This window comes from Mus pahari, chromosome 4, assembly GCF_900095145.1.
Source record: "Mus pahari chromosome 4, PAHARI_EIJ_v1.1, whole genome shotgun sequence".
In the NCBI taxonomy this organism is placed as follows: domain Eukaryota; kingdom Metazoa; phylum Chordata; class Mammalia; order Rodentia; family Muridae; genus Mus; species Mus pahari.
In genome coordinates, this window is record NC_034593.1 from 117,731,463 (window position 1) to 117,746,622 (window position 15,160).

General features: G+C 43.3%; 1 protein-coding gene across 1 annotated transcript in view; it reads right to left on the bottom strand.

Annotated features, from left to right (window-relative positions):
* The window catches only part of Egf (epidermal growth factor), a 78,567-nt gene that overhangs the window by 19,417 nt on the left and 43,990 nt on the right, over window positions 1-15,160 (bottom strand). The window contains exons 13-17 of the mRNA XM_021195821.2: window positions 13,788-14,011; window positions 10,446-10,613; window positions 9,414-9,563; window positions 5,732-5,857; window positions 223-339 (exon numbers count right to left, since the gene is read on the bottom strand). Of these exons, the coding sequence (XP_021051480.1) occupies window positions 223-339; window positions 5,732-5,857; window positions 9,414-9,563; window positions 10,446-10,613; window positions 13,788-14,011 (785 nt within the window). The remainder of the gene's footprint in view (window positions 1-222; window positions 340-5,731; window positions 5,858-9,413; window positions 9,564-10,445; window positions 10,614-13,787; window positions 14,012-15,160) is intronic.

Below are 15,160 nucleotides of genomic sequence, written 5' to 3' on the forward strand. Positions count from 1 at the left end.
TGCTTAATTTTAATACAATTTTAGTATAATATGAGGTAATATATGTAAATATGCTTATGTGTCTCATTTCCTATACATACAATTCCTTTTCCCCCCTAACATCAAATAATTTAAACCTACTAATTACTTACATCCTTGTGGAGACTTTTAGTTAGTGGGAGTAAAAAGGAATGCTTTAGGTTCACGAATTCTCAGATTTGTGCAGTTAGCCTTTGCTCTTACCAGAACACACGTTTCCATCCCTGACAAATCCTTTCAGACACTGACACTCAGCAGCCTCTCCGTCTGAAACGCAGTGAGCGTGGCTGCCACACCCCCCAGGGCCGCAGTCATCTTCATCTACAAACAGCGAGAACACATGCAGTTATCTCCAGTCTTCAGAGGAGGAAGTGGACCTCAAGGTTATGGACCGACTGTCCTAGCACCTCCTTCCTGAAGCTGGCATGTGGGCTAGCCTCCCAATGGAAAGAACTGGTTAGGTCTGGTTAGAAAAGAACTGGTTAGGTCTGGTTTGGAAAGAACTGGTTAGGTCTGGTTAGGAAAGAACCGGTTAGGTCTGGTTAGGAAAGAACTGGTTAGGTCTGGTTAGGAAAGAACCGGTTAGGTCTGGTTAGGAAAGAACTGGTTAGGTCTGGTTAGGAAAGAACTGGTTAGGTCTGTCTGCTGCGTCTGCTTTGCTAGATTTCCAAGGCACGGCTCACTGCTTCCATGTGCCTTCAGTGGCAGGGTTTTGTGTGCTTGCTAGTTTTGATTTGCTTTGGCTTGTGGTTGTGGTTTTATTGCTGCTCTAGCTTTTTGACAAAGTAGTAGCCAAGGCTGGCCCTAGCATGAGGACCTCCCGCCTTTTTCTCTCACATGTGGAGGTAAACCTCAACCTTACAGAACTGTTTGATGGCCAGAGAGCTCGGTGCTGACTTGTTTGTCATCTGCACATTTGAACTTTTTTTGTTGTTTTGTTTTTTTTGAAGCAGCGTTTCTCTGTGTAGCCCTGGCTGTCCTGGAACTCACTCTGTAGACCAGGCTGGCCTCGAACTCAGAGATCCGCCTGCCTCTGCCTCCTGAGTGCTGGGATTAAAGGCGCGCGCCACCACGCCCGGCTACATTTGAACTTCTAATAGAGCTTGAAATGGTCTCTGAATTTTATTTTTATGTGGTATTAATCTATAACTCTAGCCAGCTTTTATAAAAGACACACAACACAGCTATTTTATTTACAAACTGTAAGCCTAGATTGGGTAGGTTTGGAGCTATTCTAACTCACTTCTCGGCCATTTTATGTCCCTTGTCACTTGCCGGTTTTCCTGGCCACGTGCTCATGGCCCACCTCCCCTCATGGTGGCCTCCTCCACCCCTGTCCTTTCTTCTTGTTCTCTCTCTCCCTGCAACCCTCTCACTTGATCCTCAAATCCCACCTTTCTCCCTCCACTGCCCAATCACAGGCTCTGGCCTTTCATTGACCAGTTAAATTGAGGAACAAGGTTTACATAGCATCACTGGGTCTGTGTGAGGACCTGCTCATGGGGGACAAGCAGAACTGGAGAGCCAGTATGTAGCCTTTGAATACAAGTAACCCACAAGCAATTTTACTCAAAAATCCCCAACCACTGTGACACACGAAAAGCCTATCTAGTCTCCTCCTGAAACACAGACTTGTATGTAGCAAGCAGACCTGTCTCTGACAGAGAGATTGGCTCGCAGAAAGATTTATTGTCAATTTACTAATATCATGTTTCATATCTAATAGGATATATGTCACAGTGTGTGCTTATTATCAAGATTTATGCACTGACTTGTAAGCCTCCTGGCACTTCTGCAAAGTCACGAACCTTACAAGTCAAATGCTGTAAAAGATCATTTCATTTCATCCTCCATTGAAATGCAAATGCCCCCGGGGACAGAGTTGCATGTCAAGTCACAGACATGAGCAAGTTTTTCTTTGTTTCTTGCTTTCCTGCTTTAACTCTGCATATAGTCACTCCCCAAATGCCACCCAGCACCTCCTTTTTTGAGTTGGAATATCTGACATACCACAGCCGGCTATGCACCACTGTCTCTCTAGTTTGTTCACAGGATGTAGGAGAGATGAAAAGAAGCCTTCGGAGTGCCTTTGTAAAGGTTATAGTTTTAAGCTGGATTTGGGGGTCGGGGGTGGGGTACGGCAGGGCATAACTGCAGACAATAGGGCAATTGTGTTTTTCTTTCTTTCTTTCTTTCTTTCTTTCTTTCTTTCTTTCTTTCTTTCTTTCTTTCTTTCTTTTTTGTTTTTTCGAGACAGAGTTTCTCTGTGTAGCCCTGGCTGTCCTAGAACTCACTCTGTAGACCAGGCTGACCTCTGACTCAGAAATCCACCTGCCTCTGCCTCCCCAGTGCTGGGATTAAAGGTGTGCGCCACTCCTGTCCAGTGGTAATTGTGTTTTCTGTGTTTCATATGTTTAGCTACTTAACCAAGATTTCTCTTGGGTGAACACGATACCTTCCATGCTTGCTTGGCTACCCCCTGTTACTCACAACTCAGGATGGGTATGTTCACATTGTTTAGTTCCCAAATCACAAGGCTGCTGAGACAGTATTTGAGCACAGCAAACATTTGACACCACTGTACAACTATCCTAGCTTAGAACACGATGTAGGACTGTTGCGAACCTGGAGTCAGCTCTGTGTGATGGGAAGCAACAGATAAGCAGTTGGAGACACAGGCTGTGACCACCCTGCCAACACTCACCTGCTTCTCTCTACTATGAGCAGGGATTTCTAATAGGACTGCTGCTTTGCATGACTGTTGTTGGAAACCAAAGAAAACATGACTGTTTTTAAAAAAAAGTCCTCTGCCAACCAAAATTTGCTATACATAGCTAAATAAAGATGACAAATAAGGGCATAGTCAGGGCTGTAGACTTGGCTCAGTGGCTAAGAGCACCTGCTGTTCTTTCAGAGGTCCACAGTTCAATTCCCAGCACCCACATGGCTGCACACAGATATCTGTAACTCCAGTCTCGGGGGATCTGACAGGATCAGAAAATCCACGTCATGCACAAACACATGAAGACAAAACATTCATATACATAAAATAACTAAAACATTTTAATAATGAAAAAGAAGGGCATAGTGATATCTTAATATTAGGATTGAGGGTGTAGCTCAGTGGTTCTCGCATGGGCAAAGCCTTGGGTTTGAGCGCCAGCACTTAAAAGACAAAGCCCCAAATACCAGAAGCAACTCTGGGAACTAAACAATAAAATTCACTCAGAAGTACCTAATGTGCCCCGGTCCTGCAAAGTGGTAAAAGTACAGTAACCCAGGATGCAGGCAAAGACCCTGCTGTCTTACATTGCCTTTGGGGCTAAGTGAATACAAAGTCAAACACAGACGATGACATAAGTCGTCTCTCCCTCACTCCTTGACCCCCAACATCATAATGTACTCTCTGTCATGTTTCTTCCTCTGCCAGTCTCTCTTCACTATGACAGAATCTGCGCTATGAGCCTGTAGGGGTCCCTGCTGAGACTGACAGTGGTCTCTGGCCCACTAATCCTGATGCCTTATTTGATTAGACTTCTGGTTCTCACATTAAGCTGTAACTATGCAGGTTGCGTCTGTATTTAGCATGCCCTGGTATCCCCAGCACTTAATATGACAATATATGACCGAAAAATAGCCAGATAAATATATTTTTATTTGTGGCAAATTTTTCTGGAACTTCTTAAACAGGAATTGGTTGTTTGGCCATACTTCTTTGCTTATGTGTGTGTGCACATGTAGGTGTGTGCAGGACAGAAGCCAATGCTGGGTTTCTTCCTCAACCAATTTCTTTCTTTCTTTCTTTCTTTCTTTCTTTCTTTCTTTCTTTCTTTCTTTCTTTTCTTTATTTTATTTTTATTATTATTATTTTTTTTTTTGGTTTTTTGAGACAGGGTTTCTCTGTATAGCTCTGGCTGTCCTGGAACTCACTCTGTAGACCAGGCTGGCCTCAAATTCAGAAATCTGGCTGCCTCTGCCTCCTGAGTGCTGGGATTAAAGGCGTGCGCCACCACGCCCAGCTCCTTAATCACTTTCTACCTGATTCTTTGAGTGAATGTCTTTCACAGTTCACGAGCTCGCTGACTAGAAGTGCCAGGTACCTTCCTGTACCCACATCCCTGCCACTTGGATTACAATGGCAAACTGCTGTGCCTGCTTTGTTTTTGCTTTTGTTTTAATGTGGCCTCTGAGGATCCTCAGATGCACCTCACCAACTGAATCATCTCTCCAGTCCTATATGATCATAATTTTCTTTTTTCTTTCTTTCTTTTTTTTTAAAGATTTATTTATTTATTATATGTGTGTACACTGTAGCTGTCTTCAGACACTCCAGAAGAGGGCATCAGATTTTTGTTACAGATGGTTGTGAGCCACCATGTGGTTGCTGGGATTTGAGCTCAGGACCTTTGGAAGAACAGTTGGTGCTCTTAACCGCTGAGTCATCTCACCAGCCCCCCATAATTTTCAAAATCGTTAGTCAAGTCACTAATCAATACACCTCAGTCTCAGTTTTTACATCTATAAAATAATGGGATATGACAGGAATCAAAAATACAATTTAAACATGGCGAATGTTAAAAGTTCATACAAATCTTAATTATCACCATTACTAAAAATATGTAAGAAATTCTTTATGTCATCAAAAACACACCAGTGGGCATGCGGCCCTTGAGCCCTAAACATCTGCTCTTTAGACCACAGAAGTCACAGGAAGACTTCTGTAACTATCCTTGCATGGAGGTTTCAAATAGCTTAAAACCACAGACATTATGTTACTCAGGGGCCTGAGGATAAAGTTGGGACCCCAGCCTTTAGGTAAAGGGCAGGGTGTGGTGGCCGCCCTACAATTACAGTACTTGGAAAATAGAGATGGGATTCTCTGGAGCAATCTGTAAGGAATATATATATATATATATATATATATATATATATATATATATATGGATTCATAATATAGTGTATATAGCTCATATACATATATGACTAAATGTTTCAGAGTCACAGTGAGCCACCCTGAGTGAAGGACAATGAGCTGTGAGGACACAGTGGGTTTGTAGTCGCTCTAGGGCTCATTAAAATTGCTTGCCATACACAGAACAGAATGGACTCTATTATGAACCAAATTATTCTACTGATAAATGAGCAACATAGACTAAGAATTCTAACATTTCTGTTTATGGAGTTTCTGCAGTGATTAAAGTAACCAATTAATATGGCTCATCAATTACTATCAACTTTGCACAATGGCTAGACAAAGCGAGTGCCCACCAGAGTAGGTAGGGTGGGGAATACTTAAGTCTCTTCTAGCCTGCTTGTTACCTGTTTCCAATCATCCCTCAAATGGCTCAGCCTAGAGTCTCTCAGCATGCACGATTCATGCCTAACCCAACGGAGCTTTACAGGACAGGCTTTTCAAAAGAGGAGGACCCAAGTCCATGTTTGGGGTACAGTTACCTAATTTTTTTTTTTTTTTTTTTGATTTTTTGAGACAGGGTTTCTCCGTATAGCCCGGACTGTCTGGAACTCATTCTGTAGACCAGGCTGGCCTCAAACTCAGAAATCTGCCTGTCTCTGCCTCCCAAGTGCTGGGATTAAAGGCGTGTGCCACCACGCCCGGCTGAGTTACCTAATATTATACCAGAGAAAGAGAGTACAGAATTTCTTACTGGTAGAGTGGAAGCTGTTGGAACAAAAGCTTTCTGGAAGAACTCACAGTTCATTCCTGACACCATGATTTCAGCCACTAGTGTGGAAGATTCTGTCCCGCCATTGTCTGGTACTTCAGCCTTAGTGGAGTTGTTCAATGATGTCACCTCTTTACTAAGATCAGCATTGTCACCTGTAAGACAAAAGATAAAAGGCTGATTAGTTAAGCCTTTCCATTTCATGATTTATTTAATTTATGTTGATGGTCATTCATTGGTCATGAGTTCATTTTAGTACAAAGACTGAGGGAAATGGGCAGGGTTTGGTGGGGCCAAAGGGGGAGAGAAGGGAACTCTTCTAGATAAAGAACACCACTCCTCCTGAATATAATCAGCTCAGAATTGCAGACCGAAACAAGAAGAAGTTGTGGTGGCCACCTCTCCCCAGCCTTTCTTATGCTACCTCCTCCCTTTGTCTGGCTTTCTGGTTTACAATACCCTGAGTTAACCATGCTTTTGAAGCTGCTGTATAAACACCCATATAGAAACCCAAGCTCACTGCTCCTGGAAAGGAGGCGATGGACTCCTCAAGACAGCACTTGGCTCAGCTGTGCTCCACAGACCCCAGGGTCCCACCCACTGCACAGAATCTGTAGCACTGAGGTGGCTCGAATCACAGATGGAAACTACTGTCCACTCACATGTTCACATTGCTATCGATACAGTGAGGCAGTGTAGGAAAGATGGTGGTGCATGGCACGGCACAGCATGGCACAGCACAGTACAAATGGGCAGCCCACAGAATGGGAAAAGGTCTTCACCAACAATACATCGGACAGAGGAATAATATCCAAAACGTATAAAGAACTCAAGTAACTAGACATCAACAAACCAAATAACCCAATTTAAAAATGTGGCACAGAGCTAAACAGAATTCTCAACAGAGGAATCAAAAGCTCAGGTGACAGCACATGTTGGCGAGAATGTGGAGAAAGAGGAACACTCCTCCACTGCAAACTGGTACAACCACTCTGGAAGTCAATCTGGAGGTTCCTCAGAAAATTGGAAATAGACCTACCTGAAGATCCAGCAATACCACTCTTGGGCATATACCCAAAAGATGCCCCACCATACCACAGGGGCACGTGTTCCACTATGTTCACAGCGGCCTTATTTGTGATAGTCAGAAGATGGAAACAATCCAGATGTCCCACGAGAGAAGAATGGATACAGAAAATGTGGTTCATTTACACAATGGAATACTACTCAGCTATTAAGAATGATGGCATCGCTGGGTGTGGTGGTGCACATCTTTAATCCCAGCACTTGAGAGGCAGAGACAGGCAGATTTCTGAGTTTGAGGNCAGCCTGGNCTACAAAGTGAGTTCCAGGACAGCCAGGGATACACAGAGAAACCCTGTCTCGAAAAAAACAAAAACAAAACAAAACAAAAAAAAAACAAAACAAAACAAAAAAAAAGAATGATGGCATCATGAGTTTTGCTGGCAAATGGATGGAACTAGAAAATATCATCCTGAGTGACATAACTCAGACCCAAGAGGACATGCATAGTATGTACTCACTAATAAAGTGGATATTAGCAAAACAACAACAAAGTTCTGAATACCCAAGATACAGCCCACAGAACTCAAAAAGGTCAACGAGCTGAAGTGCCCAGTGAGGAAGCCCCAGTCCTACTTGGGAGACAGAAGACAACAACCACGGGGGGTGGGGGTGGGGGTGGGGGTGGAACCTGGGAGGGAGAGGGGAGAAAAGGACTGAAGCCCTGAGGGCCAGCAGAAAGAATGTAAAGAGTCAACCTGGGGGTGGTAGGAGGTGGGGGGACGCTCTAGAATGTACCAGAGACCTAGTTGGTGAGAGACACTCAGGACTCAAAGGGAGGGACCTTAGATGAAATGTCCAACAGTGGGGAGAGGGAACGTGTAGAGTCCATCTCCAGCAGAAAGACAGGGCATCAAGTGGAGGGATGGGGTTGCCATCCCACAGTCAAAAACTCTGACTCAGAATTGTTCCTGACTAAAAGAACTACGGGGACAAAAGTAGAGAAGAGATTGAGGGAAAGGAGGTTCAGTGACAGGCCCAAATTGGGATCCATCTCAAGGGGAGGCTCCAAGGCCTGACCCTATTACAGATGCTAAGGTGTGCTTACAGACACAAACCTAACATGGCTGCCCTCTGAGAGGCCCAACAAGCAGCTAAAAGAGTCAGATGCAGATACTTATACCTAACCAATGGGCAGAAGCTGGGGACTCCCGTGGTTGAATTAGGGAAAAGCTGGAAGAAACTGAAGAGGAGGGCAACCCCATAGGAAGAGTAGCAGTCTCAACTACCCTGGACCCCCAAGATCTCTCAGACACTGAGCCACCAACCAGGCAGCATACACCAGCTGATATGAGGCCCCCAGCACATATACAGCAGAGGACTGCCAGGTCTGGCCTCAGTGAGGGAAGATGCACCTAACCCTCAAGAGACTTAAGTGGGGAGGTCTAGTGGGGTGGGAGTGGAGGGGTGGGGACATCTTCTTGGAGATAGGGGAGGAGGAATGGGCTGAGGAACAGTTGGAGGGTGGACTGGGAGGGGGATAACGACTGAACTATAAAAGAAGATTAAATAATAATAATAATAATAATAATAATAATAATAATAATAATAATAAAGTTTAAGCCGGGCATGACACATGCCTTTAATCCCAGCACTTGGGAGGCAGAGGCAGGCGGATTTCTGAGTTGGAGGCCAGCCTGGTCTACAAAGTGAGTTCCAGGACAGCCAGGGCTACACAGAGAAACCCTGTCTCGAAAAAACCAAACCAACCAAACAAAAATAATAAAGTTTAAAAATGTTCAAAATCCTAAGACCTGATAAATATAATCCCCATATAAAAAACCCTTTCGGCATCTTAATAAGTCTTTTAAGAGCAAAACAGAGTTCCGAGTCAAAGAAGTATGAAACTATTATCCTAAGGCAAAATAATAGCAATAATAATAATAGTAGGGGAAAAAAAGCCATGTCTGAAAACCCAATATACAACTCCATTCCATGGACAGGGCCTTCCATTCACTGTTATCCACCTGCCACTTAGCTTATATTTATAACACGCCTACCAAGTCATTATGCACTTTTAAAAGAGGCTTAACAAATATAAATTATCTTTGGCACATTTTTGGTAGGAAGACACCAAAAGATGATTTCAGATCCGCTTCGTTTGGGCATGCATGGCAGGCAGGAAGGTCATCCATCATGCAAGGCTCATCCTCCCTCCCTCTTACTCAATGACAGCTGTAAAGAGACGGATCATGACCCCCTCAGGACCCACTTCCTATGCTTGCTTGATAGGTATTTCTGTGAAGGACTCAAACTTTCCTATTAAGACCTACAGTGTGGGGAAGAAGTTGTCTTTCATGATCCCTGAAATTAAGAACATAACATTTTAAAACAAAATGTCTTTAAACATTGTCACAAGGTGGCATTTATTTCTAAGCCTTGGTACTCCCTACTACAAATGGGGGAGAAGCTTAAAGCTTTTACAATCAGAGGTCAATTTAACTCAGACTATGATAAGGAACTAAAAATCTCACGGGGGAGGGGTGCAAAAACCCAAACACATAGCATTCTTGAAGCCACAGAAGCACTTAATAGCACAAAGCGCTACAGTGGACAAAAGCAGAACATGGATGCCCCAGTGTGCGGAGCCTGCGTGAAGAAATCCAGTTGTGCAGCATGCTACGTTACCTGCCAGTATCGGATGATCCTTCCGAGCGAGACACATTTTCCCATCCTGGGCTTTCACAAAACCTTCCCGACAAAAACACTGAGCTGTGCCCAGGCTCTCTTGGCAGATGTGTTGGCAGCCTCCATTCCTGTGTAAGCAGGGATCTGCACCTAGTAGAGGTCAGAGAGAATAGGCAGATGGGTCTGGAGAGGTCAAGGATGCTGCTGATGCAAATCTCTGAGTAAGACCTCAGCCATTCTAAATGGAAGGTGTGTCTAGAACTCTCTTCCTTGGAGGAGGCCCTGACTTCGAGCCAGCTCGGAGTCTTGTGACCTTATGTGACTTTGCTGAGCAGAGCTGGTAGTTCAGCTTGTAAGGCTCCTTAGTCTGCCTGATCCCCATGTCCTGACCCGGGATCTAGACAAACGCACAGAGATTGTCAGGATGAGGGGATGGTGGAGGGAGCTGAATGACTTCCTTGGGTTGACCCTGGCTGCTGCTCACTACCTGGCATATGGGGGTAAGGGGAGCCCAAGGGTGGGTGGAAGGTCCACTGCAAAAATCTAAGTTGCCTGAATCAATAACTTTTAACATATCAAATAATTCTATTTGGTGTTAAGAATTCCAGGTGGAACTTTTTTTCTATTCTGTTGTTTATACTTGATGATACTCTCTCTCTCTCTCTCTCTCTCTCTCTCTCTCGTCACTATGAACAAAGTCTGACTTGCTTACCCTGACTTTCCATAACCCGAGTCTTTTGAAATGTAGCAAGCAAGCAATAGAGAGCAGGGGAGGAGTGTGGCTGGAGAGGTAAAACCCAGATTATGAAAATCACCATATCAGGAATAAAGCACAAATTACCAAACCACCAAGCTTGTCTGGGTTGTGATTCAATCAATGTCCAAATCTTGGAAAAATCTAATTAACATTTATACAGATAGGTGAAAAAAAATCAGAAAATCTCCACCCCCAGCCCCCAACGGCCGGCTATCACTGATTAACACAGCCGCAGTCTCCAGAGCAGGAGGGCCTGCGGGGCCTCTCCAGTGTACCTGGTTTTGCCAATGGATGGACCACAACCAGTGACGAGGGCTTCAGCATGCTGCCTTGAAGACGTACCCTGTTTTGGCCAGTCCTCTTGTTCACCCTTATTACCGAGGGGATAGCCCAATCCGAGAACCACACGTGATCCTCAAACACGGCTAGAGCAAAGGGGTGACCTGGAATCAAGTCAAAGATCGTGCATTCCAGACAGGTCCTCGTCACAAGGGGCAAGGCTTAGCACCACTACCCTCACCGTGCTGCTGACCCACATGGGTCTGAACAGCACCCAGGATGCTAAGGTGGGCATGCTCTGTGCTCGTGTGCCACAGACTGGACTTGAGTGTGTTTCTTGCTGCTCTTTGGTCTGGGTCCCCTGTCGTTTAGATGGCTGTTGTAAGCAGTAGAATAAACTCACAGGTAACTAGGATTTTTTTTTTTCTCTCTCTCTTAACTTAGGTGACTGAACAGTGATTTTTCAAAGATGTCAGTCATCTCTCTCACTGTATTCCCGGGTTAGCCTCTCCTGCCTATTCTCTCTCCTTATTCATTAGTCTGGGATTGTCCTTCTGGCATGGCTACTTCTCCCGTGCCCACACTGCCAAAAATGACCCATCATATTCACTCTCCTCACCAAGCTCAGTTACTGGCCTCCTTCCCTATCCCCTTAGACCCTCTGACTCTTCCCTGACATGCAGAAGGGAGGGCTTTTTAAAAAAACACATTTATCTACTGCCTTCATTTCTATATCGCCTACTGACCATGAGGTGGGCTGCCTCCTGAGCCCTCCTCAATCAAAACCACCTCTGCAGGCCTCTGGAACTGCTGTGAGCTGATTTAAGTACCACTCCTCAGGAGAACGCCACTCGCCACTCGGTGTCTCAGGCTGCTAGAGCCCAGGCTGGCCGGGGCATGTGGGCTTCGAGGCTTTCTTCATGTTCTCCACCTTCTCCAGGTCAACGGATTTGGAGCTGGGAGATGAATGTCTCCCCCATGTGGTGGAAAACTCAAATGACTCGTCCTGGCCACAGCAAGCCTCCTCCACTTCCCCACTGCTGGCCAGGACCCAGGACGTTTGGCTTTTTTCTCAGTCTCTAGTCCCACAGTAAAACTACAAATATGTCATGGAAGTTTGTTTTACTTGACTACTGTTCTTTTTTAAATCTTGGTTAGAAAACATACAACGCACAATTTACTACCTTAGTCTCTATGTGCAGTCCCAAGGTGCTAAGTACACTCGCACCAATCTCTAGAAGCTTTGCACTTTTGAAAATCTGAAACTCTATGCCAACTTTCCACCCTGTGCGTGAGGCTGCCACACTGCACTACCTCGAACAAGTGGGCGTGTCCAGCATTTGTTTTTTTATTCACTCTAGCATAGGAGGCAATCAAACACAACATTATCTAATACTGCTCTTCGGGAGAGAGTTGCACTACTCTGACTGTAGTAGCTCTTGTAATTAAAAAGTCTCCGCTAAAGAGCTCTGGGTCCTACCTCCACTGGTGAGGGGCTTGCCTATCACTCACAAAGCTCCATTTAATCTCCAGCACCGTCTACACTGGGTTTGGGGAATAGGCCCTATCGTCTCAGCATTCTGGAGGCAAAGGCAGAAGGATCAGAAGTTCAAGGTCATCCTCCACTCTACAGAAAGTTCAAACTCAGCCTGGAATGCATGAGACTCTGTCCCACAATAAATAAAACAGAATATTATATATGGCGTTTTTGGATCCAGAATGAGACGGTTTCCTCTGGTTAGGACTGATCATATAGCCACGTACCTCAGAAACCAATGAATGTCTGCCAAGCACATGGCTAGATATGGTCCAACTATGTATGCAAGCTTATCACTGTTTATGAAGAATATGGTTGTTTTAAAGAATCTTAGAAATATATACGATTTAAGTATCTTTCTTAAGTATCTCTATTCCATGTTATATGATCTAAAAAGTTATTGTCTCTAAAGAGAATTAGCAAGATCTATTTTATTAGTTCCTTGCTAAATGAGACTGACTTTTGATCTCCCCAGCCAGTGTTTATATCCCTAAAGCCCTCCGTCCCGATGCTCCCAGCTTCTCATTCTTCCTTACACCAGCTTGCTATCAGACCCTCTCTAAGTTTTATTCTTAGTAAGTTTTAATACACTAACCTTCTACTTCTCTGTTTAATAACAACGTAGTTTGGGTCTCCATGACCTGATGTGTAGACTAGCACTGAGTTTACCATTGATTTCCTTCTCCCTAGACTTCAGTCTGACCTCTGTGCTGTATCTAAATGGTTACCTTGAAAGGCGGTCTTGTCACATACATCTCTTGCTCAAGAACATTTACTGTTTCCTTAGTAAATTCAAAATTAGGTTCAGTCACTTTATCCTGGCAGTTCTTCCTAGCACCCGACTGAGTTCAAAAGGATCAAAAGGGTCCTTGTAGACTCCCTGAGTCCAAGGCAATTTCTCACTGCCTTTGTACTTCTCCTTTGTGTTGTGTGTGTGTGTGTGTGTGTGTGTGTGTGTGTGTGTGTGTGTGTGTGTGTATTCTGTGTAGATCTCTGTGTGAGTATGTGTCGAGGCTAGAAGAGAGTGTCAAAACTCTTGAGCTGAAGTTATAGATGGTCGTGAGCTACCCAAAATGGCTGCTGGGAGCCGAACTTAGGTTCTCCCGACCAACAGCTCCTGGCTCAGTGTTCTCAAGATATTTATAAAGATTCATGATCTCCCTTGAAGAATCTTAAAAAGCAACAGGGGAGAAAACTTCCTTGATTAATCTTTTCCATGTTATTAACTGGCATTCATCAATGCCTAAAAGTGATATTATCACTGTTATGGAATGACAGAGAAAAGAAAAGAAAAGAAAAGAAAAGAAACCAGAAGAAATAAGGTTTTTATTCTTAAATACATTTGGACAAAAATTAAGAATTTTCACTTTCATTTGAGGAAATTTTGAGGAAAAGAGATTATACAATACTACATTTAACTCAATATTCCAGTGCTTGGGCTTGAATAATCTTTCTGTTTTATAATTCTTGGAGAATTCTCTCTCTCTAGTCTGGTTAAATGTGGACATGTGTAAGCACACTCTGGATCTAACATTCATCAGCACGCAGTCAAGGAAGTCAGAGGCTAGAGAGGTGGCCCAGCTGTCATGAGCAACAACTGCTCTTGCAGAGAACCCATGTTTGGCTTCCAACACCCACATTCTCTGGCTTACAATGGCCTGAAACTCCAGCTCCAGAGGACTTGACACACTCTCTGGTCATTGTGGCTACGTGCACTCATATGCATACATTCCCAAACACATACATATGTGCACACGATTTAAACTAGAGATGAAAAAAAAGTCATACAGCTCAGCCTTACCTATATCGCTCTGGGTAAGTCTTCGGCGTTTGGAGCCATCCAGATTGGCCATTTCAATGACAGACCGCTTGGTGTCACACCAGTACAAAGTGTCTGTTAAGAAGTCAATCGTGATCCCACTGGGTTCCAGTAGATTAGAGCTGGCTATTAGCACCCGGCCGGAACCTTGAAGGGAAGCACTTTCAATCCGCGGAGACATCCCCGTGTCCGTCCAGAATAGTCTCCTTCAGTCAAGAAAACTCACAAGTCAAATTTGCATGAAAAAATTCTTATATTCTTTCAAGACATAGAAATCCAATAGAAATCACTTTAAAGAGTAGTACACCAAGAAATATGTAAGGAGAAAGTACAGCAATTTGTGTTAAACAATTAAAAAAACAAAAACAAAGAAAACCCTCCATTTTCTGGTCTGTATAAAGCATCTAGAACAAAAAAGAAAAATGGTGGCAGGCCAGTAGATGGAAAAGGAATTGATTTTCGAAACTGTAGAATATTACTTAATCAAATTTGTACTTGAATGAACAGTAGTAAATTAGCAGCAAAATGCATACAATTTGGTAGCTCATTTTTATATTATGTACATACTAAGTCACAATATAAAAGGAATAGTTTACCTGTTTCCTAGAGTTATGCAAGGTTCTGTGCCTGCTAAGATAATTTTAACTTCACGTTTTTAAAAATATCAATCTGGTTGATTCTTGTTGGCTTGTATAGAGATGTGTTCACCTGTTTTAGCCATTTGATCAAGTCCAGATCAATTATCAGTTACTACTAACACATCATCCAGAGACTACTTTAACATTTCCATCAAAAATAAAACCTTCAAGGTTCTGGCCGGATGCTGAGAGCCAACTCTAACCCACTGGAACCCAATCTAATCAATTGGAATTGCAATTAACTACTTCACAAACGTGTTGTATTGGTATGACAATAAAACCAAAAAAAAAAGTTATTTGTTTTTCTCTTTGCTATCTAACAACTCTGAAGAAACTCTCTATTCTCCTTAGTTCTCTACTCTCAAAACAAAATGTGAAATGTTAATTCATAGTTTGTAACACAGACTCTACTAATCTTTCATAATTTTTATTTCTGCTTATCTGATTCTAAAAATGACCTATCATTTGAAGTCATTCTAAGATTTTTCTAAATAGTGTTGATAACTCAACACTCCTAATTTCATTTTCCACTCAAGTAACAATGTAGATTTTTAAATCTTTTTTGTAAATAAAGGATTTTTAAAGTTTTATGTAGAGTGTTTTGCTCGCCTGTATATCTATGCATAATACTCCATGCCTAGTACCTGTGGAGGCAAGAGAGGTTACTGGATCTCCTGGAACTGGAGTTACAGATGGTTGTGAGCTGTTCTGTGGGTT